This window comes from Dysidea avara, chromosome 1 (assembly GCF_963678975.1).
Source record: "Dysidea avara chromosome 1, odDysAvar1.4, whole genome shotgun sequence".
Lineage (NCBI taxonomy): Eukaryota > Metazoa > Porifera > Demospongiae > Dictyoceratida > Dysideidae > Dysidea > Dysidea avara.
The window spans coordinates 4,109,067-4,132,891 of NC_089272.1; the positions used below are offsets into that span (position 1 = coordinate 4,109,067).

General features: G+C 38.6%; 1 protein-coding gene and 1 long non-coding RNA gene across 2 annotated transcripts in view; one reads left to right on the forward strand and one right to left on the reverse strand.

Annotated features, from left to right (window-relative positions):
* LOC136253878 (zinc finger protein ZFP2-like) overlaps window positions 1-19,796 on the reverse strand; it is a 34,961-nt gene extending 15,165 nt beyond the window's left edge. Inside the window, exons 1-5 of the mRNA XM_066046539.1 lie at window positions 19,565-19,796; window positions 17,070-17,125; window positions 13,147-13,256; window positions 13,017-13,093; window positions 2,419-2,659 (exon numbers count right to left, since the gene is read on the reverse strand). Of these exons, the coding sequence (XP_065902611.1) occupies window positions 2,419-2,659; window positions 13,017-13,093; window positions 13,147-13,256; window positions 17,070-17,125; window positions 19,565-19,592 (512 nt within the window). The 5' untranslated portion in view covers window positions 19,593-19,796. The remainder of the gene's footprint in view (window positions 1-2,418; window positions 2,660-13,016; window positions 13,094-13,146; window positions 13,257-17,069; window positions 17,126-19,564) is intronic.
* A 2,585-nt stretch (window positions 19,797-22,381) lies between these two features.
* LOC136253965 (uncharacterized) lies at window positions 22,382-22,913 on the forward strand. Its single transcript, XR_010700212.1, has 3 exons — window positions 22,382-22,443; window positions 22,504-22,602; window positions 22,651-22,913. It is a non-coding gene; the product is annotated as an uncharacterized lncRNA (long non-coding RNA).
* Window positions 22,914-23,825: the final 912 nt, after the last annotated feature.

Below are 23,825 nucleotides of genomic sequence, written 5' to 3' on the forward strand. Positions count from 1 at the left end.
TGCTAGCTAAATAGACAAGGTTCCATATAGCGACATATCATACCATTACAGCCTCACACTCCTGGCACCATTCTCTCCTTTGATGCAGTGTTATAACCAATGCTAGCTAAATAGACAAGGTTCCATATAGGGCATATCATACCATTACAGCCTCACACTCCTGGTACCGTTCTCTCCTTTGATGCAGTGTTATAACCAATGCTAGCTAAATAGACAAGGTTCCATATAGGGACTATTACAGCCTCACACTCCTGGTACCGTTCTCTCCTTTGATGCAGTGTTATAACCAATGATGAATTATTATGTTACAAAAGGTTAACAAAAGTGTAAGGAAAATTAGGAATTTTATAAACAAGCTGCTAAGAAACTTACAAACTAGCTAGATAGGGAGTGCTAGGGAAGCATCACCATTCTAATTAATCCCTACTTTAGCCATCCTGATATATTATATCCCATCCAAAAACAGCTTATAGCTATAAAAAAGTGCGTGTCCAAGTAAAGCAGAGTTAACTGCGACAAAAAGTAATGATATCATAATGCGACCATGTACGAGGTGTGCAAGTTGTAAAATTCATATTAGCTAATCAGATAATACAATGTTATTGTTAAAGTGTTAATGAGAACTATGTGCTGCTAGTTTATAAGTGTGTGAGCATCTTCATAAATGCCACACAAATTTAATTCTCAATAAATAATGTGTATAGATTCTCTGATAGCAATAAATAGTTTGAGTTTGGCCGCCTTTCCTGTATACGGCAATGCTACGAACAAAGGAAAGGTGGCCAAAGTCAAACTATTTATTACTATAATTCTATTGTATAAGTTATTGTGCATGTCGTTAACTATAGGGAATCAATGAATCAGGTTCAGACCTATAAATGTGAAAAGACAACATTTGACTGTAAACTGCATCATGTGTACATACGTACATACACTAGAATGTAACCTGTCTTTAACCATGGTCACACCTATCACTTAGCCATAGTCCCTGTATGTATACATCTCTCTAAATGAGCTAACTGTTCTATACCATTCCACCCTTCACCTATATAAAAAAGCACGAACCTTTTATCTGCAAGTGACTGGACTCTGTGGATATGACAAGTAGTCACTGTATAATGCATCATTTTCAAGAGGTATAGTTATAAATTTTCAAAGAGGTCTCCAAATCCAGTACTGAGTTACAGATGTAGGAGCTGGGGTGAAGCTCCAAGACTTTGAACATTTAATTGATTCAAAATTCATGATCAACACATTTCCATATTACATGTGTAAATTTGAAATTGTGTAATTATCCCTCAGGCTCTAGTGGTCTATATAGACTATACACAATGTACTGACAACAAAGAATAACCATAATTTGAAAATATTATCTTAATTTCTAACTACAATAATAAGGATGCATGCATCTTCAGTTGTACGCCACGCCCTTAGAGGGACAAATTACGTCACGGTTGGGGGCGACCAAATTTGTTAAAAACGAACGATGGTATGCAGCACCATAAATTATATCTGTGGACTATAATCTATGGCAGCACACTTCTTTGTGGCTTTATGCACTGATTAACTACATAGAGCACCAGTTCATCAATACCCAGTGGCCGCAGTTGTGCTCTGCGTCATTCTTTAAATTCCGAGTAAAATTCTTAGAGAGCAAATTAGCTACGTGGGGGCGACTAAATTCAAATTTCAAACTAGCCATTCTCGAAAACATATGTTTCAATCTGAAAGAAGCTTTTAGAACAGTTTAAAGACACATTGCCCTACATGCCAAGCGAGTATTGCGAAAACAACAATCTGGGTTTTGTATTTGGCCTCTAGGTCTAGGTCGACTGAGGATGACTGAAACTTTGTTTAGTGCTGAAACTACGACTGTAGGATAATCATGTATGGTGAAATCGATGATGTGAATCTTGAGGCAATTGAGTGAATACTGAAGTGATAGCAGGGCAATCAATGTTTGGAATGCACAAAGGAACGCAAGGCATACACCTGCGGTTGCGTCTAACCGCATGCGATAAAAAATAAAATTAAAAAATTAAAAATTAAACTTCTCCTTTGATGTCGGCAATCTCGATCACGAAACAATTGGCATGGATTTGCTTCACTGCTTGTGTGGTAGTTACTAGTGATACGATGAGTTCAACTCTAGAGTTTCAGAGGGATAGCGTAAGTGGCTGGTGAGTTACAGGACGGCCGAATTTGACAACGTTCGTTCCTGTAAAATCCTCAAGTAGTGGTCGCGTCATTTATTGTCTGCGGCGCGCGTTTCTGCTTTACTGGCCGCGCGACTTACTACCGTGAGTCTTGATGTACAAATTTAGGAATTAAATTTGCACTTTGGGTGACTGTCCTCTTGGTTTAAATGCAATAATAATAATAATAATAATCCCTACTAGCTTGTTACACTTACATTACCTTTTGAGTGACTTAATCTTAGCACCTTTTCTCATTTTCCTTAAACTTAAGGAATCACTTTGTTCATGTGCCCTGATATGATGCTGAAAGTTGATCAGAGTGGTGAACACTTCTGCACAGTTTCCATACTTGAACACTTGTGGATTAGCATCATAACATGATGGACTATGCTTCAAGCGACTATCAAAGTTTCTCTTATCCAAAAACTCTGTTTGATGATGAGCACAAGTGTAGCAAGGAGCTAAAAGTGTAAAGCAATTATAATATTTACTTGTAATACACACACGCACACACAAAACTGCACTGTAAATTTGACCACATCAAAACAACATTTAAAACTTTTAACCATTAAATCTGCATGGTAAACATTAGGAGATTGAAGCAAAGTTACACAGTGGAGTTTGAATCATATGACACTCTTGCCATTCTGGGATCGAGCTCTGAACTTTTTAATCCTTAAACCTACATAGTCCAAACTCTGGGTATGAACTTAACAAATCAAAGTGCCTGAAACAAAAAAAGTGCCATAACTTTGAAGCATATAGTACTTCCTATCAAACAGAACAGTAGTACGTACTATTTAAGTAGGGATTACCTAAAAGTGACATTCGCCGCCAACATTGCCGCCTTTAAAAATCATTCTACAGAAATATTACAAGACAAAAATCGAATAATATTAGTCCATCTAACATGAAATACAGCATAAAACACTTACTGGTGACCAGATTAAGATTTTTTTTTTAAATTGCCAAAACTCGAAATTTAGTCTACCTCACCGCTTGCCTGACCACATTCGCAAGCCTAGAGGCCAAACGAAGCAGCGCAAGGCCACCATTTTACGCCACAATAACAAACTCACCAGTGGGATGTGCCTTTTGGGGTTTCGACAAGTGGAGGCCCTCTGTGCCTTGTCTTTTCTTTTATTTTCAATCAGGTTGCTTGTCTTCTTCTTCATCCATGAAACCGTTAATTTTCTGTATCAACACTTCCTTTCAGCAACATAATAAGACGCCACCGAACTATTTCAGAGCTGGATTTCAGAAGTGCTTCAGTCCCAGCGCTACTATAAGAGATACAACATAGCCTAAATAATTTATTTCGAGGGGAAATTTTTTCAAGGTTGAGCAATGTTGCCAATTTTTACGGATTTGCAAGTACTCCCAACATGTACTGGACTATATGGAGGTCTAAATATTTCAAGGATAAAATTTTCGCTGATAACCCCCAAAACCGCAAACTCAGTTAAAATTTTCCCCCTCAAAATATTTAGGCTATATGGTATATTGGATAGATATCTGCAAGTTTGCGATTGGTATCCCATTCGTGATAGGGTAATGACCACCCCCATTAATTAAAGATCTAGGAGAAGTAATAGCGATACAGTATGAAGACCACACCTCTTAGCAATCTAGCTACTTACTTAATAGTAAACAAGATGACCACACCCCTTATTGGTCTAGCTAGCTGCACCCCCCTTGGCTGACTCAAGATATACTCTAATACAACAGTCATGTATGATATTCTAATAGAAGTCACAAGTTATATTGTAGCTAGCTGTGCTACAACAAACAACTAAACAAACTAGTTTTTTTTAATTGTTAATATAAAAATGAAGTAGGGATCAATGCAGTGAAACAAGAGATGAATGATGATATTACAGAATAGCTCAGTGGGAAAGTCCCTACTTTGGCATGCATATTAGCAATAGCAAGTAATTTGCTCAGTGCCGAAGTGGGGACGTCCCACTGAGCTATGCTGTAATATCATCATTCATCTCTTTTTTCACTACTTTTTATTCTATAGATCCCTATTTCATTCTTAAATTTATTATTTTTAAATACTAGTGGCTATACAATACTTGTAATGAAACAGAGACTAGTATTCTAAAACTATACTAATCTGAAAATTAATTAGGGATCCAAGTGATAACAGTAGATGAATGATGGTATTACAGCACAGCTACTTTGGATTTGAACAAAATGATATGTTAGTTTGTTTAGTGCTTGTTGCTATGCATCCAAGTGTGAATGTTCTATTAGGGTGAATGATGCATTAGAATATCTCGAGTCAGCCTCCCGCGTACCAAAGGGTGCAGTCACTATTCCTTATTTTCACTATGCTATCATTATAAACACAATATGGGAGTGTGGTCATCACTACACAGATAAGAATGTGTTCTCCACGCTTGACTGTAGTTATTAATGGGCATGGTCTCGAACCTATAAGTTTCTTCCAAGTGTCCAGTACATTTTAAAAGAAAATAGGCTTGGCTTTAACCTATACAGTAGCGTAAGCTCTTTAAATAATTTTGTGGCATCTAAATACAGAAAGTGTCGATACGGAAAATTAATACTTCAATATGGTTTTGTTGCATGAAGATGCTGATTGAAGATAAAAAGAAGGACAAGGCACGGACAAGGCACAGACAGTACACACTCACCAGAACCCCAAAAGGCACATGCCACTAGTGAGTTTGTTGTATGGAGGCCATGCACTGCTTCATTTAGCATCTAGTCTTGCAATGCAGGCAGGCAAGCGGGAAGGCAAGCGGGAAGGCAGGCAGGTTTGCTGGCTGGCTTGTAGTCAGTCAGGCAGTCAGTAGAAAATTCCATTAAATAAAAAAAGTTAAACTTTGTATTTTTTTGGAAGCATTCAGGGTTAGATTTTCTATACAGTAGTAATATCCATTGCAAAATTAAATACTCATCATATCATACAGTACAAAAGTACTGCATGTTAGGGTTTGGGTTTTTCTGGCCAAAACTATTCACCCAAAAACCAAACTCACAATACCTTCCTGGAGCCTTTGCAGTATTGGTTAAGCCCAAAAATGCCTTTAATACTACTGTGGCATTTTTTAAACTTAATATGTTTAAGTACAATAAATGGCTTGCCCCACAAATTTCAGAACATTGACCATATAAAACACCTGGCCTATTTATCATTGATTTAATAGACCAGGTATCGCATCCATTTTAATAGCAAGAGCAGGTATTGCAAAAGAATGTAATATATCTGCTCAAGTTACCAAGACTCTAACAAAAGGAACAATTGACTGCTTCTAATAATCGGTGTTCTCCCAGATTTAAATCCCCGTATCATACAGTACAATAGTACTTATCGTACTGCATAGTAGGGACTGTAATAACACAAGAACAACTACAACAAAAGATCACACTCTCAACTCAAGCACATGAACGAGAGAAGGAGGTCACGTGTTGATCACCAGATACAAGATTACGCATATATCAATAACATATTTAACCCTATAACACACCTCCCCCTTCAAACTAAAGTATGAGCAGTACTTACAAATTGGGTGCGTGTGCAACAATGTTTAAAAGTTTCCTGATACTCCATAATAATCTGGGTCTAACAACTTGTCCACTTCTAGTCACCGTACGATGAGTTTGGAGTGAATTTCCAATGTCTTGAGAATGTGAAACTAGCTCAGCATTATGAGTGGTCTGATTGTCTTGGGTCGGGACTAGATTCTCATAGTGTGTAAATAAAGGAGGTGACCAGTTCTCACAAGAGAAGGAATTGTCAGCTTCACCAGTTAACATTGGTCTCACTCGGTTCACATGTACTATGCACTTGGTGGATCCCATCTGTAATTCTAATGTGAGAGGTCCTTTGATACTGATGATGTTCCATGGACCAGTCCAGCGGGGATCCAGCTTTCCTCTTGTTGGAACACTTTTTGTCCTACAACAAATGTCACTTTGTTCTGTCCAGTGTAGTTGCTCTGCTGTGTCTCTGCAGATTTGGTTGCATTGGCCTCTACCATTTCCCACATCTCCATGAGCTTCCGTTGGAGTTGATAGCTGTAATCATCTGGATCAGAGAATACTGAGGTGGGTGGTAAGGGTAACTGAAGCAGGGGAGAATTTCATCCAAATAACACTTCATAAGGTGACAGTCTTGTTGTTGAATGCCGAGAGATTTGGTATGCAAAGAGAAGAAGCTGCACATGGTCTTCCCAGTTGAGTTGCCTCTCCATCAGTGTCCTCAATAAGTTAAGCAAAGAGCGATTCATCCTCTCAACTAGTCCATCTTTCATTGGATGGTCGGGTGTTGTATGGGATTTCTCTACCCCAAATGCCTTGCATAACTCAGACAAGGTATGAATCTCAAAGTTTCTCCCCTGGTCCGACTGTAATCTTTGAGGAGGTCCAACCATGGTGAAAACTTGATCTCGAAGTGCTGCTACAATGGTAGCTGTTTTTTTGATTAGGTAGTGCGATTGCAAAGAGCTACTTGGAGAAATAATCTTGTGCCACAAGCAAATACTGATTTCCTCTACTTGACATGGGGACTTTGAGGATGTCCACCGCTACCAATTCCCAGGTCACAATCAGTTGTAGGGGAGCTGGTGGTCTTGCCAGGGCCTTCACCTATGACAAGTTATACAGTTGGTGCAATAGTGCATGGCCTGCATCTTTGGCAATTCCAACCCAGTAAGTGAAGTCCAATAGTCTGGCTAGGGTCTTGTCAGTTCCTTGATGACCAGCAGCATAATGAGCTATGTGAAGAAATTTCTTGTGGAGAGTGGTAGGAGCCACAATGAGCAACTTTTCTTCTGCAGCTGAGTGATGTTTCACCTTGCAGTAGAGGACTGAATCTTGGAGGAACAATTGTTGCCACAATTGAAGGTATTGATGATGAGGGAACTTTCTCCAGTTGCCAGTAACTTGTGGTGGTTGGTTGGCCCCCAGTTGGCGGACTGATTGGGACAAAACCGGATCTGATCTCTGGGCCTGGGTGATGGCAACATGGTCTAAAGAGATTTCTATGGTCACTACTTGTAGTGGATGCCTTGACAGTGCATCTGCATGTGGGTTGTCTGCCCCAGGTCGGTGTACTATGGAAAATTGAAAGGCACACAACTCTAGTAACAATAGTTCCAACCGCTAAGAGCGTGACTTGCTTGCCTTTTTAGTGGTTTTCAGCCATTCAAGAGGTTTGTGATCAGTCTCCAGTAAAAAATGTGCTCCAATTAGATAATGTTGAAATTTGTGGATAGCCCAAACAATGGCCAAGTGTTCTTTCTCGGTTGTTGAGTAGTTCCCTTCAGCCTTATTGAGGTGCAGCTGGCAAATTCAACGACAGTGCCTCATTGGGTGGATAAGATTGCTCCTAGGCCGATCTCAGAAGCATCTGTGGCTAGCACAAACTGGTCATTTCTTTTCAGGTAGTCTAGCAATGGCTGTGTCAGTAAGGCTTGCTTCAAGGCTACAAATGTGGCCTGTTACTCAGATTCCAAAAACAAACTGAGTAGTCTTGCTTGTCAAGGAGGTCAATGGGTGAGCTACAACAGCAAAGTGGGGAATGAACCTCCTGAAAAAATTTACCAGGCCAAGAAAAGATCTCACATCCTTGCTGCAAGAAGGTGTTGGCCAATCTCATACAGCCTTTGTCTTCTCTGGAGAAGGTGTCACACTTGCAGAAGAGTACTCAAAACCAGCTTTAGCATTGCCAAAGAAATATTTTGATCCACATAGTGTGAAACCTGATTTCTGCAACACTTGGCGAAGATCACTGATGTGTTATTCATGTCATCTGAAAACACTATGAGGTCATCAACATAATTCTTACATGTAGTAGAGTATGATCCAAGGCTCTCTGACATGTCTGTGTGGCCCCAGTCAGCCCATACGGCATAACAGTGAACTCCCAGAGACCATAGCCAGGTCCAGGACAAAAGGCTGTCTTCTCAATTGATTGTTCATCCATTCGGAATTGCCAGTGGGCATTCCTCAGGTCCAATTTAGAGAACACTTTCTTCCCAGCCAGTCGTTATTGAGGGCCCTCTGGTTGTGGCACTGGATAGGAGTCCTTCTTAGTCACCTGGTTGAGTTTTACAAAATCCACACATATTCTTACCTCCCCAGAGCTCTTAGGCACATATACAGCAGGGGTACACCGTGGGCTTGTACTCAGGCGAATAATTCCTTCCTTGGCCATGTCTTCTAGCTGGGCGTGTACCCATTCCGCATAGTGAATACCCATTCCGCATAGTGAAAGGGTATCTGTCAAGGTGGAACTTTGATTGGCATTGCCTCTCCAGTTTCTATGACGTACCTTGTCACATTTGTTTGTCCCAGCTGTTTTGAGAATAGCTCCTCAAATTCTTGTATGACTGATTCCAGTTCAGGGTGAACATCTGTGGGCATCACAAACTGAATACAATTCTTATCGGCGCACCTTACAGGAATGGCCTGGGGACAATCGTCACCAATGGTAACTGCACCACATGATTTCATCTCTGTCAGTTCTAATGGCAATGCTTGGTCCGGAGAATCTGCTCTGTGGAATGTATTGGATTTGAAGTCGAGCACAAATCCATGTTCTCTCAGAAAGTCACATCCCAGTATGGTTGGTACAGACAGGTGATCAACAACATTGAAGGAATTCTCAGTAGAAAATGGTCCCAGAGTCACAGTTACATTAGTTATGCCACAGGGTGTAATGTTCCCTTCCATCAGCATTCACTAATTTGGTGTGGGAAATTGGCTTAATGTTTGGTGGTGACAAGTGATCTTTGCTGAGGACTGAACATGATGCTCCTGAATCTAACAATATTGTGAATGGGTTGCTGTTCAAGTTTCCATGTGCAAAAGCAGTGTAATTGTTGTGTGCAAGTGCAGGAACATGTGCAACAGGTCAAACATTATTTAAATCTAGGGAGTGCCCCCTGCTCAATGGTTCAGGACACCCCCTGCCATTTCCCTGACTCCAACAATTCTGATAGCTATGTCCCCTTTTTCCACAATTATAGCAGATCAGCTAACTCCTTGAACAACAGTTATTGGCTATATAGCCCACTTTCCCACACTTGAAACAACGTTTGGTGCGGGGGCTTGCCTTGTTGACACTTAATGCTGCCAACTGTTCTGTCATCACTTTCAGGGTTTCTTCCATTTAGTCTAGTCAGCTTGACTCTTCAACTTCTTTCACATGGCTTACAGGGTGAGTTGTGTTTGTGTCTGCCCTCTGATATATCAGGATGACTTCTCTAGCCTTAGCAATTGTCTGTGCATATGTTTCATTGGGTAAAAACTTCAACTGAGGAGCGACCTTCTCAGGTAGAGCACTCATTGAATGGAATCTCAGCTCTGAGTTGTGAATCTCTGCAGGCAGTCCAGGGGATGATTGATCTAACAGTGTTCCTATATCTCGAGCGAGTTCAACTAGTCTTTCATTCCTTCTCAAAGACGTCTGTGTGTTAGCTGCTCGTGGGCTGCAAGATGGTCCTCATCAGTGTCAGGATTAAGTCTGCTGATTATGGCCTTCTTGAGAGCGTCATATGATGCATTTTCAGTTTCTCCCAAAAACTCGTAAATGGCCCAAGCACATCCCCTGAGTAACATAGGCAGTATCACTAGTTTCTTGGCCATTCCCACTCATTGGCTGCAGCGCACACATCGAACACACTTACAACTCAAGCACATGGACGAGAGAGGGAGGTCATGTGTCGATCACCAGATACAAGAATATGCATACATCAATAACATAATTAATCCTATTACAGGACCACAAAGGAGTACGCGTGGCCCACAAAATAGCATCACTCAAAAACCAACCTCAATTTTCCCAGACAACGATGAGGCAGCATTGGTTAGGTAAAACTAAGCACACACAAGCTTTCAGATCAACCCAAAATGCCTTCAAAAAGTTGCTACAGAATTTGAAAAAAAATTTATGGAATTTTCTACTGAATGACTGAGTAAGTAAGTAACTGACCAATGCCTTCAGACAAGCGTAACTCAATAACTGCTAAAGCTACGGGCTTGATTCTTATTCACTGTTCGACATCGCTTCGGCCAGAAAAGTGCCTTTTGGCATACTGCAGTACATACAATGCATTCTTCATGGACTTAACAGTGTCCTCCTTTGTGTTCCATTCATTTTTGCTGACAGCAAATAGTGTTGATTTGGTGGTAGCAGGTGATGGCTTCCCTTCGTAACAGATTCGTCCATATATTTTATAGTGGCTATTTTGATTGCAGAGGTGCTTTTCAAACACTTCTTGACTCATACTGCTGTGTAACGGGTTGAACATATGTAGCTGACAACGAAGCGTAATGGATAACTCATCACTTTTCAGACAATAATTGATATATAGCTGAGGCGGCAGTGCCATTCCAGATGCAGTATGTGTGGGTTCACCAGTCATAATAATTATTTACAAAAAAGTTAACAAACAAGTTAACCAAAAAAATTGGAATTTTCAACTAGAGTAGGGACCATAGCACATTGATAAAAAGTACTGAAACAAGCTGGAGTAGTCCATGATATTAAATCACAGTAACAAAATAAGAAGTATTATATCCCAACTGTGCATTTCCACTATGGTATCTTGAGCACAGTAAGGATATTATTGTTTTACTGAGATTTAATATCGTGCTCTACTCCAGCTTGTTTCAGTACTTTTTATCAATGTGCTATGGTTCCTACTCTAGTTGAAAATTCCAAACTTTTCTGTGTACTTGTTTATCATATAAGACACCACCTCTATCACATCTCCATTAAAATCCATGGGTCAAAATCTTGTATGTGTTTAAAGTAAGGCATTAAGTAGGACACAAATGGCTGAAATAATATCCATGTAGCAGAACCACTAACACATGTACAAACTAGCATGTTTTCTTGACACTTAACAACTACACAATACAGCCTGTGCAATACTATTGAGCCAATAATAACCCATAAAATTTAAACAAACATTATGCAATGCTACTCCATCCTTGGCAGAACTGGTGATTTTGTATAGCGTCTTGTCTTAAGTAGAATGATAACGTAAAGCTACCATTCATGGTATACTGGTAGATTACTAAAATGTTTACTTGTCAGAATTCCATGTGTGTTGTGACAGGTAGCTAGCTACGTATAGTTGGTTCAGTATACATAACATCTTGGTGTGTTATTAGCCATTGTGGGTTTATGCTATTAGTACTAAGGATGCCAATGTACGATGATGACAACTGAAAGTCCTGAGACTTTACATGTAGTATGAAAATAGCTATGTACTTATTTTATAGGAATGCGTAGTATGTAGCATATACCTTATGTACTGTATGCTTTACAAGTAAGGGTGTCTAATGCTTATAGGCCTATTATACAGATTACAAGTATAACAAAATGTGATACTCTGCATGGTTCACTCTGGTGAATCTGTTAGCTATAGTAAGGTGTCTAACAAGTTAAGGTGGCGCTGAACAAATTAAGTTTAAGTGCAGCTGTAAGAAAGTTACTTGGACAGCGTGTCTGTGGTCAAATTCAGAACCCATAGACCATTACAGCAAAGCATTTCAGTGGACTAACAGGACAAGCTCCATTAGTCTACCAAGTAACTGTTGATATAACTAATGGTATTTGAGGGACGGTATTATGCTTTAGCTTGTCACAACTCTTGTTTATTCACTGAATAATGTGTCACCAGATGCCATTGCATTATTACTATTATATGAAACATGCCCTAACTAGTCACACGGTCTTCTTTCTTCAAAATTATACACCACAGACCATCAAAATTTGGTAGAGGCTATATGGGTAACCATCACTCTACAATAGTACGCTTCAAATTTTTGTGAATCATCCTTGATGGGATTGTTAGCCAATGTTGAAGTCCAACAAGGATGCATTTTCACTACTTTTCATGCTGTTATCAGTAAAAAGGAAAGCGTAGAATTGTTCTACAACGTGAGAAATAGTTGGAATCAAAGCAGCTTAGCACTAGGCAAAACAGCTTAGCACGAATCCCTATTTAGCATTATGAAGTGCTAAAATATTGTGACAGAGAGTCAAACTTAGTGCTGAGCGATAATATCGATAGTTCGATACTCGCGATCAAAAAATCATTATCGCGATATGATAATTACAGCTTACTATCACCATATTGCTGTAAAATTACTAGAAACATTGTTACCAAGTTATTTAACTGTTTTGTAAAACTTCAGGCTTGCTTATTCGCGAAATGTTTGGTTGCAAGGCTGCAACAAGCTGTGTATATTTATCGGCCACCCACACAATTAGTCAATCGCTTTGCGAAGGGTCTAGAATTCCACTAAAAATGCTGCTTGAGAAGCTGGCAGAGCTGTTTTATAACTAGTTGGCTTGCTTTATCATGGAAAAGTTTGGCTGCAAGGCTATAACAAAAATTGCAGTCGCCCACACAATTAATTACCTAATTGATGCACTTAGAAGAAAACTAAGCACATAGTAATCTATGATGGTGTTAATAGTAATCTATGATGGTGTTAATAGTAATCTATGATGGTGTTAATTATGCATAACATGCACTGAATACTTAAAACTTGACTGAAGATGATTCAAAGTGTAATTATCGTGATACTATCGTATCGTGAATAATACTTCAATATCTATCGTGATAGTGAATTTTCTACTATCGCTCAGCACTAGTCAAAATAAGGATTTATGGTTTACATTACTACCCCATTGACCCGTTCTTGTTTTGTGACTTTTCAGTGATCCCATTCCCCTTTTGAAATTTTCATTCTAGTTTTAAAAAAAGATTGGATTGTTCACTGTATGTATGTATGGACAGTACATACATACATGTATACTACACTCACATATATAGTCATCATCATCTGATATAACTGGTTCCTCACAATGAGTAGTTTCCTTCTTAGCTAATCTCTTTGATTTCCTACACTCCAATATATCAGACACATGTATACATATTGTACTGTAAATACAAACCTTTTGTTCAAAACAACCTTATCAGTTTTACTCCTCTTTGGTGTATTAGTGATAGCTTCATCTTTATCACATGAAGGTCTACTCCTTTTGGATGAACGTGTCTTTGCCGACTTAAATAATAGTGTCACATGCGATATATTGGCAACTGTGCCATACAAAATTTTTCTAAACTAACAAATTTTTATATAGATATGAGAAAAGTATGTACAGTGGGACCTCCAATACCAGTGTGCCAGTTCAATCACAAGCACTCAGTTAAAGTGAATAAATGAAACTCATTCATTAATAATCTCATTCAATATGTGACCTAATTTTAGAAAACCATTGATATATGCACATTTATCAAAATTCGTTTTATTGGTTCTTTGTTGTCTACAGGGACAGAGGAATGGATTGGCTAAGTTTCAGCTTCATAAGATAAGCAGTGTGGGAAATACAGCAGTAGACACCCGGACGAGCAAATAAATCAATATGCACAGAAGACATCGAGAAAATAATCTACAGGCGCTTACATAAACCATCATAACTTACTGATACAATGGCGTACTTTCACTCATTGTATTCGCCATGAATTAGTGAATCCACCAGCGTATAGTTTTTGCCAAAGGTATTCTTCTGTGATCCGGAAGAAAGGCAAATTCATTGAAGAAAAATCGTCATAAATTATTTCGTCACCACAACGTAAACAAACATCCGTAACTCAGAAACCCACCTGTGTATGAAGATGAAACAAGGATTTCTGAACTCCCTATGAATAGGGGAACACGATGATACCTAGGATATATCCACTGGAGTGTCACTTCATTGACCAGCAAGACGATAAAAACTTGCATAAATTATTTTCTGAAGCTTGCATTTTTTACCCATTGTTTTTGAATGTGTTTTATTACAAAAGTACTATTGTGCGTAGATCAACGGTTTTCTAAAATTAGGTCACATATAAAGCTTCAATTATACTCCAACAGAACATGAAAGTTTAACAAAACACTCTAATAGAACAATCAGTTTGGCTATTCAGATAATCAAGGCCGGGTTTGGGTTAATCAAGATAAGGATACTTGAACTCTTGCATACTGAAATATCTGTATAAACATAATATGTACAGTACCAATATACGTAAGACAAATAAAGCAAAGATTTAATGTTATTTATGAACAGCAGTGCAAATTGAAAATAATTATCTGTAGTCATAATAAGATTGCTATAACATGTATACATTACGCAATTTGCTTATACTGCATTTATACTTGGTACGAACCAACCACTATAATGAAGTGTGCTAGCCTGGAAAATGGCGTAAAGTGGGACTCTGTTAACAGGTGGTTAGGAAGAAAGACAGTGGCGAATTAGCACAGATCTAGGTATGGTTAATGGCTTATACCAGTTAATAATATCCCTTATTACAATGTGGTAAATACCCGTAAGTAAGTAATCATGTGCTCTTCCTGCTATGAAGTGTTAAATTGTTCCATTTGATATAGTGTTTCTTTTATCCATTCAAATAGTATTTTGATATAGCATCTAGTGGACACATTGAATATAAAAAACCAAACAGAGTCATGCTGGCATGGCAGTTTTATGATGGCTGGCCCAGTTTTGTTCGGCTCAGTTCGGTGGGTTTTTATACTGTTGTGAAAACTGAGACGAGTCGTGCCAAACTGAGCCAGCGCATGATATGAGGCAAGTGTAAACGCAGTATTAAATTAATATTTATAAAATTCTTTAACCACAACAGTTTGAGATATCAGTCACCTAAAGTAAATTTCATTCATTGTACCGATATTATATGAAAACATGAAAATTTGAATTGCACAACATTAAAGCAAAACTTCCATACCGACAATCGGCTAAAGGAGTTATGTACAGAGAAAAGAAATAGAATAGTACCATATAGCAGGTTTTTAATGCAAAGACTTCATTATATAGTGGCTTGGCACAATAACATCATTTCATATACTCTCGTGTCATCTAGCTTCAGCAACTCAATGTATAATTCTGCCATCACAAAGAATAATATAGGTGTACCACCACAGGTGACCTTTCTGACAAGTGTACCCCACTGTCTGCTGTGGATACACAGAGATTTAATTATTATCTTGATATACCTCAATAATTACAAAATCATTTATATCCTTACTATAATACATCACTGATCACAATAACTTTTTTATCATGATTATCGCACAGCCTCCAAAAAATTGAGCTGGTTTCTGCTCATGTATCTTACGTATTTACACTTGCATTGTCATAAGCTCAAACTATTATATAACATTAGACTCTATTTAGGCTGTTTTGGGTGGGTAATAAATCTCAGATATATTCCACCTTGTTTTCTAATATACTCCACGCCTTCAGGCACAATATAACATATGCTCAAAATCTAGGTTTACCCAATTAGTACGTATTTTCACGTGCAGTGATGTAACAAGGGCGCTTATTTTGTCACGTGAGCATGCATAGTTGCTATGGCACTAGTATTATCACAAGAAAACCAGCAGCTTTTGCCGAGCCAAAAACAGCCGTGGACAAGGTAATTAATCTGAGCGTAATGTAAAATATAGTTATACAGGCACAATGTGGAGTCTATGAAATATATAAACCTGAAGGTCTGAAACTGTAGCACATGAGCAAAGCGAGGGCGCTACTAAGGGCCTGAGGGTTTATAAATTTCAATTTCATAGACTCCGCATTGTGCCCGTATAGCTATTATATAATTCAAGGTTGTGATACATGCAGTTACTATCCAGGAATGGCAGCTAATAACACAGCATCCACATGCAAAAAGGATTGTTAATAAAGTACATATCATAAAACGTTTTTATATTGGCTGTTTCTGTTTGCAAAAGTACTATAACAGAGCAGTTACTTACTCTAATACAGCAGTCAGAGAACACCAATACACTCTAACACACCAGTGAGTTCTTGACGAAGACCAGCCTGATTGAAGATCAGAGGAGGTTGGTCATACGTCATCATGCATCTCGTGATTTCAAAGAAGTGTTGAACTAATTGAACATTCATACCTCTAAATATTCAAAAAGATGGATTATATATCCATACCACAACATCCCAGCATCCTTACAAACCTTCTCAGTACAATGCGGTGCTTTCCTAGTTCCTAAACAAGCCTTAACACCTAAACAATGCTTGGTTGCATAATTTTACAGCATAGGCTTATAATGCGTGACCAATCTCCTCAGATTGAAGGTAAAAGGAAGAACAAGGTGCAGAGGGTACACACACTTGTCGGAACCCCCAAAAGGCATACGCCACTGGGGAGTTTGTTATTGTGACACAAAATGGTGAATATGGGCGGCTTTGTTTGGCTTGCAACTGTGGTCAGACAGGCAGGCAGGCAAGCAATTCAAGTTTTGGAAATATATTTTAAAATGTCAATATCTGGCTGCCTGAGACTGTTTTCTTGTTTTAATGCTGCATTTCATGTTAGATGGACTAATATTATTTTATAAAATTGACTTTTGTTTTGTAAGACGTCTTTTATAAAGGGTGCCGCCAGTCATTTTACCCTTAAGTACTACTGTACCGTTTGATTATGAGAACGCAGGGTGGAGGACGTAATGCCATAAAGCATATGATCTAACATACTTTAATTGATTTCCAATGACAATTACATTAACATACTAAGCTCGTTGAACTATTGCAGGCTCTAAAGTCCACTGCTAAGAATACAGCAAACAATGACACAATAACACAGGTACTAGAAAATATAATGTGCTACAGTAGACTCGACCTCAATATGTATTGCATACCACTATTGGGAACAACCCTATATTACTACAGACAGAGTAATGGTAAAATCATTATTATGTCCATCTCCCAATAATAAAGAACCACAAAAGAGTCTGCAAGACTAGTACAACATAATATCAACAAACTCAACTTAACAGTATATTATCACATACCTGTGGATTGTGTGATGTCACCCTCAAGCTGTCAGGAACACTCTCACCATCACAACCTACACATCATGTAACAACATAACAACTCTATCAACACTATATTGGTGGAGGGGGTAAGACATGACGTCACAATTATTGAGTGACGTATCCGTACTGTACATCTTGCCATAGGGTTTAGCTCTAGTAAACCATGAGGTTTAGTGCTGTGTCTATTTTCAGAAGTGGTACTTCACTACAGTTGAAATCGTTTTATCTACTAATCCCCGGTAATCCCTAGCGATATTACAGTGAATTTTGCAATAAATACTGGTCTTAATTTCAGGTACCTCTGTTAATACTCGTTGTATTCTTACTACTTAGTAGTAAATACAATCAACTTTGGCATCTACAATGATGCAAGTAGCTGGTACGGTTAGTTTTTCATTATGTAATTATCATTGGAATTCAATTAAATTATGCAAAATTATATGCATTGTGGCATCATGTCCTACCCCTCCTGATATTGGTGTACATCTAAAAACTGTAGCCTTATCTTATTTTATTCAGCGGGTGTGTCATTTAGGAATATACTATATGACCTTAGTAAAACCAGTTTCAGCTCTACAATGCTTGCCCAACACTCTGTGTCACTTGCCAAGTAAGTTTAGCAATAGATTGGTTACAAGAAACTTTACAGCCAATGAAAGTGCACTGACAAGAGATGAAAAGCTGTTGATTGTAGAGCTGTAGCTAGGACCTCTTCTTGTTTCTCTCAACTAGTGCTAAACTGGTGGCAAAAAATGTTTGTAGAGGTGGCGGACTTGTGAAACTATACGGTTTCTCCGTTTTTACTAAGGTCCTGTAGAGGTTTATGGCTTCGTGAAACAATAGTGTAATCTTCACCTCTTGTATGTGGTCATTCAGCACCAATAAACAATATGCATACTAAATTATTCAAAAGAAAAATGATTAATTAGCACCGAGTCTCAACAGTGACTGATTCTCACGAATCCCATACAAAAGTATGGGCAGCGAATGCACCTAAGCACTGCTCTAAAAGACATTACAAGATCTTCTGTTTGCATGGTCAACCTGTCACTAGTCTCGCGTGCCAGACGCTTTGTGTGGGGGGCAATAAAATGAACCATCTGATCACTGTTGCACACTTTCCATGAACTCACTGTTAGATTACATCACTGTACTATTTTGCACCAAGGATGATGTAATAATCACCTCTGAGAGCAGACTAAGACAAAAAATCGTGCTGGTAATGTCCTGGTGACGTATTCAAATCATTACTGAACGTCTTCTTCGATAATTCTACCGTTTCACAAATCCGTAGTGAACCAAAATCGTTTCTTTAGGCTAACACTTTTAAGAGCTATATACTAGGTAAACAAAGATCTACGTTGTTAAACTTTGGGAAAAGCAATCTGTAATCTAGATTCAGTTCTTTATTACACTAAGAATTTGAATAATTGGTGTTTGTTTTGTCACAGAGTCCATGAAGCGATCTAATTGGCTCTGCCAACATTCCGGCAGTAGTCACAGAATGTGTGTGTGCAACAGTGACCAGACAGTTTATTTACTGCCCCCACACAAACCATCTAGACTAAACTTGTCACATCTGTGAACCGATAAGGGGTAGTCACTTCAATACTGTCTGTTGAAACACTTACAAGATTCAATCAAGCGATCAAGGGGCTTTTGTACAGTGAATCCAGCAATTAAGACATCAGAAAAAATTGACGATCAAGCACCTTTGAAAGATAGAATTTACTAGTACTTTACGGTAGACGATCAAGAATTAAGGCTCTTTTATAGATGAAATCAAGTGATCAAGGCTAAATTTCGTGATCACAATTCTTGGTCCCGGTCGCAAGTGTATCAACTGGCGGTATGGAAGTGACTATCCTTTGACTGAAACATCCTGGCCTATCAGTATTAACAGTAATATGTGACGGGATTGTGAAAAGGGGTCTTCCACACATCCAATTCTTTGAACGTGGAAGACCATAACTTAGTGTTCAAAACTGATACAAGCCTGAAATTTACACCATCCATTTCTCTATGTTTATGCACACTACTGACCAAATTTCAAGGTAATACCCTATCCCCAACTAAAGTTATGAATAGTCAAAGTTGGTAAATTGGATGTGTGTGGAAGACCCTAACTGGTAAAGTACAACAACCCCTTTTCGCCAATCCGGTCACATAATCGATTGTGGTTTTTTATATTCTGCACTGAATTCTGCACTCTCTAGTATAACACTGTGACAAAACAATACAAAAATTCTTCGTTTCGTGGTTTCGCTGGTCAGACCACTACATTTTCTCACTAGCTAGCCGGGTTGGCTATGCGTAACCGTGCATAGATAGTAGAAGGCACCTCTACTATCCATGAACCGTGTTAGATAATAGCGTAGCATATACCTTAGTCTCGCCCCCAGACCACAAGGTCTGGGGGTGAGACTAATAATATCTACGGACGCCTAGTATCTATGGTTGAATGCACTCACTTCTTAGACTTCGTAGACTGTACTTCATCTTTAAAATTCTTCAGATGCGCAGTAGAAACATAGGGTAGAAATCACTCAAACCAACTCCCTGACACGTGCTATAACCATAGATTATATAGTCGTTACCCGGGATATGAAACGTAACCGCGCACTCCAATAGCAACAATACATTCCAAATTCCGCATCCGTGTTGTTAATTATTTCTATGCGCTCCTCGTTCTTGCTTGATGGTGAAGCAAAACTACCGACTCTACTCCATTGTTTGTTCGTTTAAAAGTGAGTTTAAGTAACTAAAAGACCATGCTGCTAAAAAGAAGCGGTAAATTCGGCCGTGTTTTGACGTTTCTATGTAATTTATGAGAAATTGGGGCGAAGCGGATCATGCCTATTTTTGTGTACCAAATTCATTGCAATAACGCTTCTATTTAGACAGTCCGATGCTTTTCTACAGTTAAGAACTCACCCAAGATTAATAATAACTGGTTATATTATTGATTTCATCCTGGTACGTCTGGTTGTGGACTGCTGTTTGTAAGAGTTGTTAATAGCAACAAGAAATTTTTGTGGACCTGCCAAGCTGAACTGCTGGTACTAATTCAATAATTTTTATATTGAAAGTTATCTACTATTGTTATAGTTTGAGATGAGCCATATAATAAAGTGTTGTGTTACTGGTGATTGTTTCTATGACTCACAGAATTCACTCATTATGTGTGATGTATTTTACACTTCTATGTGTGTTGTATTTATTACACTAATTTGTTATACAGATAAATTTAGTAGAAAACAACCTGCCATTCCAATAAAGGAAGGTTGTGTAGCTACCACTGAAGCAATGGAGGTAGCTGCCTGCTTTGGCCGGTAACTACTGAAGGTGATTTAGTACTACAAAAGATGTGAAACATCAATTCAGCTGCTTTTAATAGAGCAGCCAGGTTGCCTTTGTCTTCTAAACTTTAAATTGACCAGTTGCATTTTTGAGAGCTATTCAACAGTTTTAGTGGATCTCATCATATATATCTGACTTCGGCAAGTGATGAAATTTTTTGATTAGACTTCCCTAGACGGCACATTAGATGACACATACCTGACATCATAATACAATAGCACTATATGTTGTCAGTGGTGATGCTGTACTTTTTAGTGGTCAGGCTAATGGTAGTCTCCACTGCTATCTACAGAGTGCCATCATGTACAACCTGGCCACGTGATAATACATATGTTGTTCAAATCTGCATGTACATCATATACCAACGTTTACTGTGAAACACAACTTGTAAATCAGTTGTCAGTTGACCACATGCACATCTAGCAGTAAAATGGAAGCACTCATGTTGTATATGTAATTGTAGCACAATAATTGTGATATAATTGTAGCACAATAATTGTGATATAACACACTGTATGTAGAAAAATGTAATAAAATATGACTGTCCTTCAAATTATTTTTACATCGGCCACTTGGAGTTCAGTCATTCATTCAAGAAACTTTGCATGTATATCTACCACTAGTGAATCTCAGAGGTATTCCATTTATGAGGTTGCATCCATGACCATGTGGCATCGATCGTTTGATCATGTCATTAATCGCATCTCTGGTACAATACATTTTCCACCAGTACCTTGTGAAAAGGCTTAATTGCAGAGGTTGGTTGGAAATGAATGCAATCCGGTACACTCTAGATGAAGCAAGCAACAAATGATGTCACCATATGCTTCACCATAGATAATAAACACCCCACTCTACGGTTTCACGCAGCTACACCAATTCTTTAGCAGATGTTACATTCATGCCTGCATGTTGTTCAGGCAAATCTGGTTGCATTGTCTTAGTTAACGGTGATTACACAGTGACACAGACTATACTTTATCAGGGATATGAAACAGTACCATCTTGATTATCGCACACTCCATTTGTATAAACTACCGTAACTACCTCTTCCACTTTTCAGGTGTTCATTCACAAGATATGGGTGTAGCATCGCATGTCGAGTCGCATGTAGCATAAGGCATCATCTTACTGTTCCTTAGATCTGTTCTTGTAATGTCACAGATTCGAATGTCGTCTATGTCTTGTACAACACAAAACCCATCAACCCCAGGAGCAGTCACTGAAGTGCGAAGACCAGTTAGTCCGGAATGCGTGCCGGCATAGATAGTGCCATATGCTTTCATACAGCAACTACAGTAGCCAGATCATGCTCCTCTCATGCTGTTATACATCTGCTCGGGAAGGTGCTTATAAGTGCCATGAATTCCGGTGACTGAGTCACCAGAATATGTACACAGTTCTCCTAGTTTTCTGTAAGGTCTAGCGGCTATTAACGTTTGACCACTGGTAGCTGTGCTATAAATTGGATTTTAAAAAAACGAGGATAAAGAATGTAGCTTGGTAATAACTACCTTATTTTTATCTTAGCTCACCTTCAAATAGTTCTTTTAGCGAGTCATTTAGGAGTTTGCCATCACCTGTGCATTGTAGTTAAGCGCCTCAACAACACGGAGTGTCAAAAGCGAAGCACTCCGTTTCATATCCCGGGTAACGACTATATAATCTATGCTATAACCAAGGCTCGAACGAAATTAAATTATTTATTAACTAAATTGGCGGCGTGCGCGTTGTACTAAGATTCACGCTATTCAGCTATTCCTAGTTATTTCATCAAAACGTTGCCGGTTGAGTATAAGCATAGTATAAGTTAGCAAACTGCCGCCGTCAAAAGCCCCAGGGGTGGGGCAAATGTAGATGTCAAATCCCTAGTAGATGTATGGGAACCCCTGGGGTGGGGGGTGGGGCTTGACATTTATTTATTTATTTATTGCTTTATGGTGTAAACACACCAAAGGTCTGTTGGTAACATGTACCAACAGCCGCGAAAGTGCATTACATTACTTATTTACCTACTTACTTACTTACTTATATACACACATACATACAGATTCTACAAGTAGTTCAGGTTTGAGGTGGGTGGACGTGACTGGTGGCATCTTGAGCAAGGACAGAGATAGTGCAATGAGCAATTGTTGTTATCTTCAAAGTTAGTTATAAAATGATCCCAGAGAAAAGTTTTTAGTTTTGATTTTAGCAGAGGAAACGTTAGATCCAAGTTAAGGATAGGCATGGCATTCCAGAGAGTTGGTAATCTATGGAAATAAGAATGTCTAGATACGTTATTTAAATGATGAGGGATGATCAATTTGTTGCTGGTGCCGGATCTAGTATTAGCTGAGCTGAAGTTGATATGATCATGAATATTGAACTGTTTAGATTGTACCTTGATTGATTTGATTGCAAATAATATATCTTGTAACTCGAACAGGTACATCAGAGGAAGGATCCTTAGTTTTACTAGACAGGTTTTGTAACTACTGGTGTAATCATTTAATAGATACTTAGTGGCACGGTGCTGGATTTGCTCGAGAGTTAAAATGTCTTTCATCAGGTGTGGACGCCATAGTTGGGTGCAATAGAGCAGCTGAGATTGAACCATTGAAATATATAATGTGACCAATGTAGAAGTAGAATGGGTAGAAGCAATAGTACGACGTATTAGTCCCAATACCTTGTATGCACGAGCAGAGATTGATTTGTAGTGTTTGTCCCAACTTAGATTCTCAGATAATATGAGCCCTAAGTCCTTGTGTGAGTCATTATGTGGTATAGTAATATCCGAAATGGTGTAAGTGGTTTCAAACTTGCATTTAAATGATAAATGTACGAATTTTTTTAGATTAAAATTCAGATCTGTCTCTCTGGACCAAGTAAATAAAGCGATGATATCTTCTTGCAGAGCGATGTAGTCAGATGTAGTACAGATGTGCATGAAACACTTGGTATCATTGGCAAATTTTAGGAGTTGGCTTTGGTGTATATATGATGTCATGTCATTTATATAAATTAGAAATAGCACGGGGCCAAGTATGCTGCCCTGGGGCACACCTGAGAGAACTGGCAGTAAATCGGAGTAACAGTTGTTGATGCAAACACGTTGATATCGATCAGTCAGATATTCCCTGAACCAAGCCCAGAGTGTACCAGTTATTCCAGCAGACCAAAGTTTGTTGAGCAAGATGGCATGAGATACGGTATCGAAGGCTTTACTGACATCGAAGTACACCACATCAGTTTGTGAGGGGCTGTTAATTATGTAGTCTAGGAAAATTAGCATTTGTTGTAAGGTTGAACAGTTTTTAGTGAAACCAAACTGAGAACAACTAATATATTTACTAATGTGAGTGATAATTTTGTTGTAGATTAGTC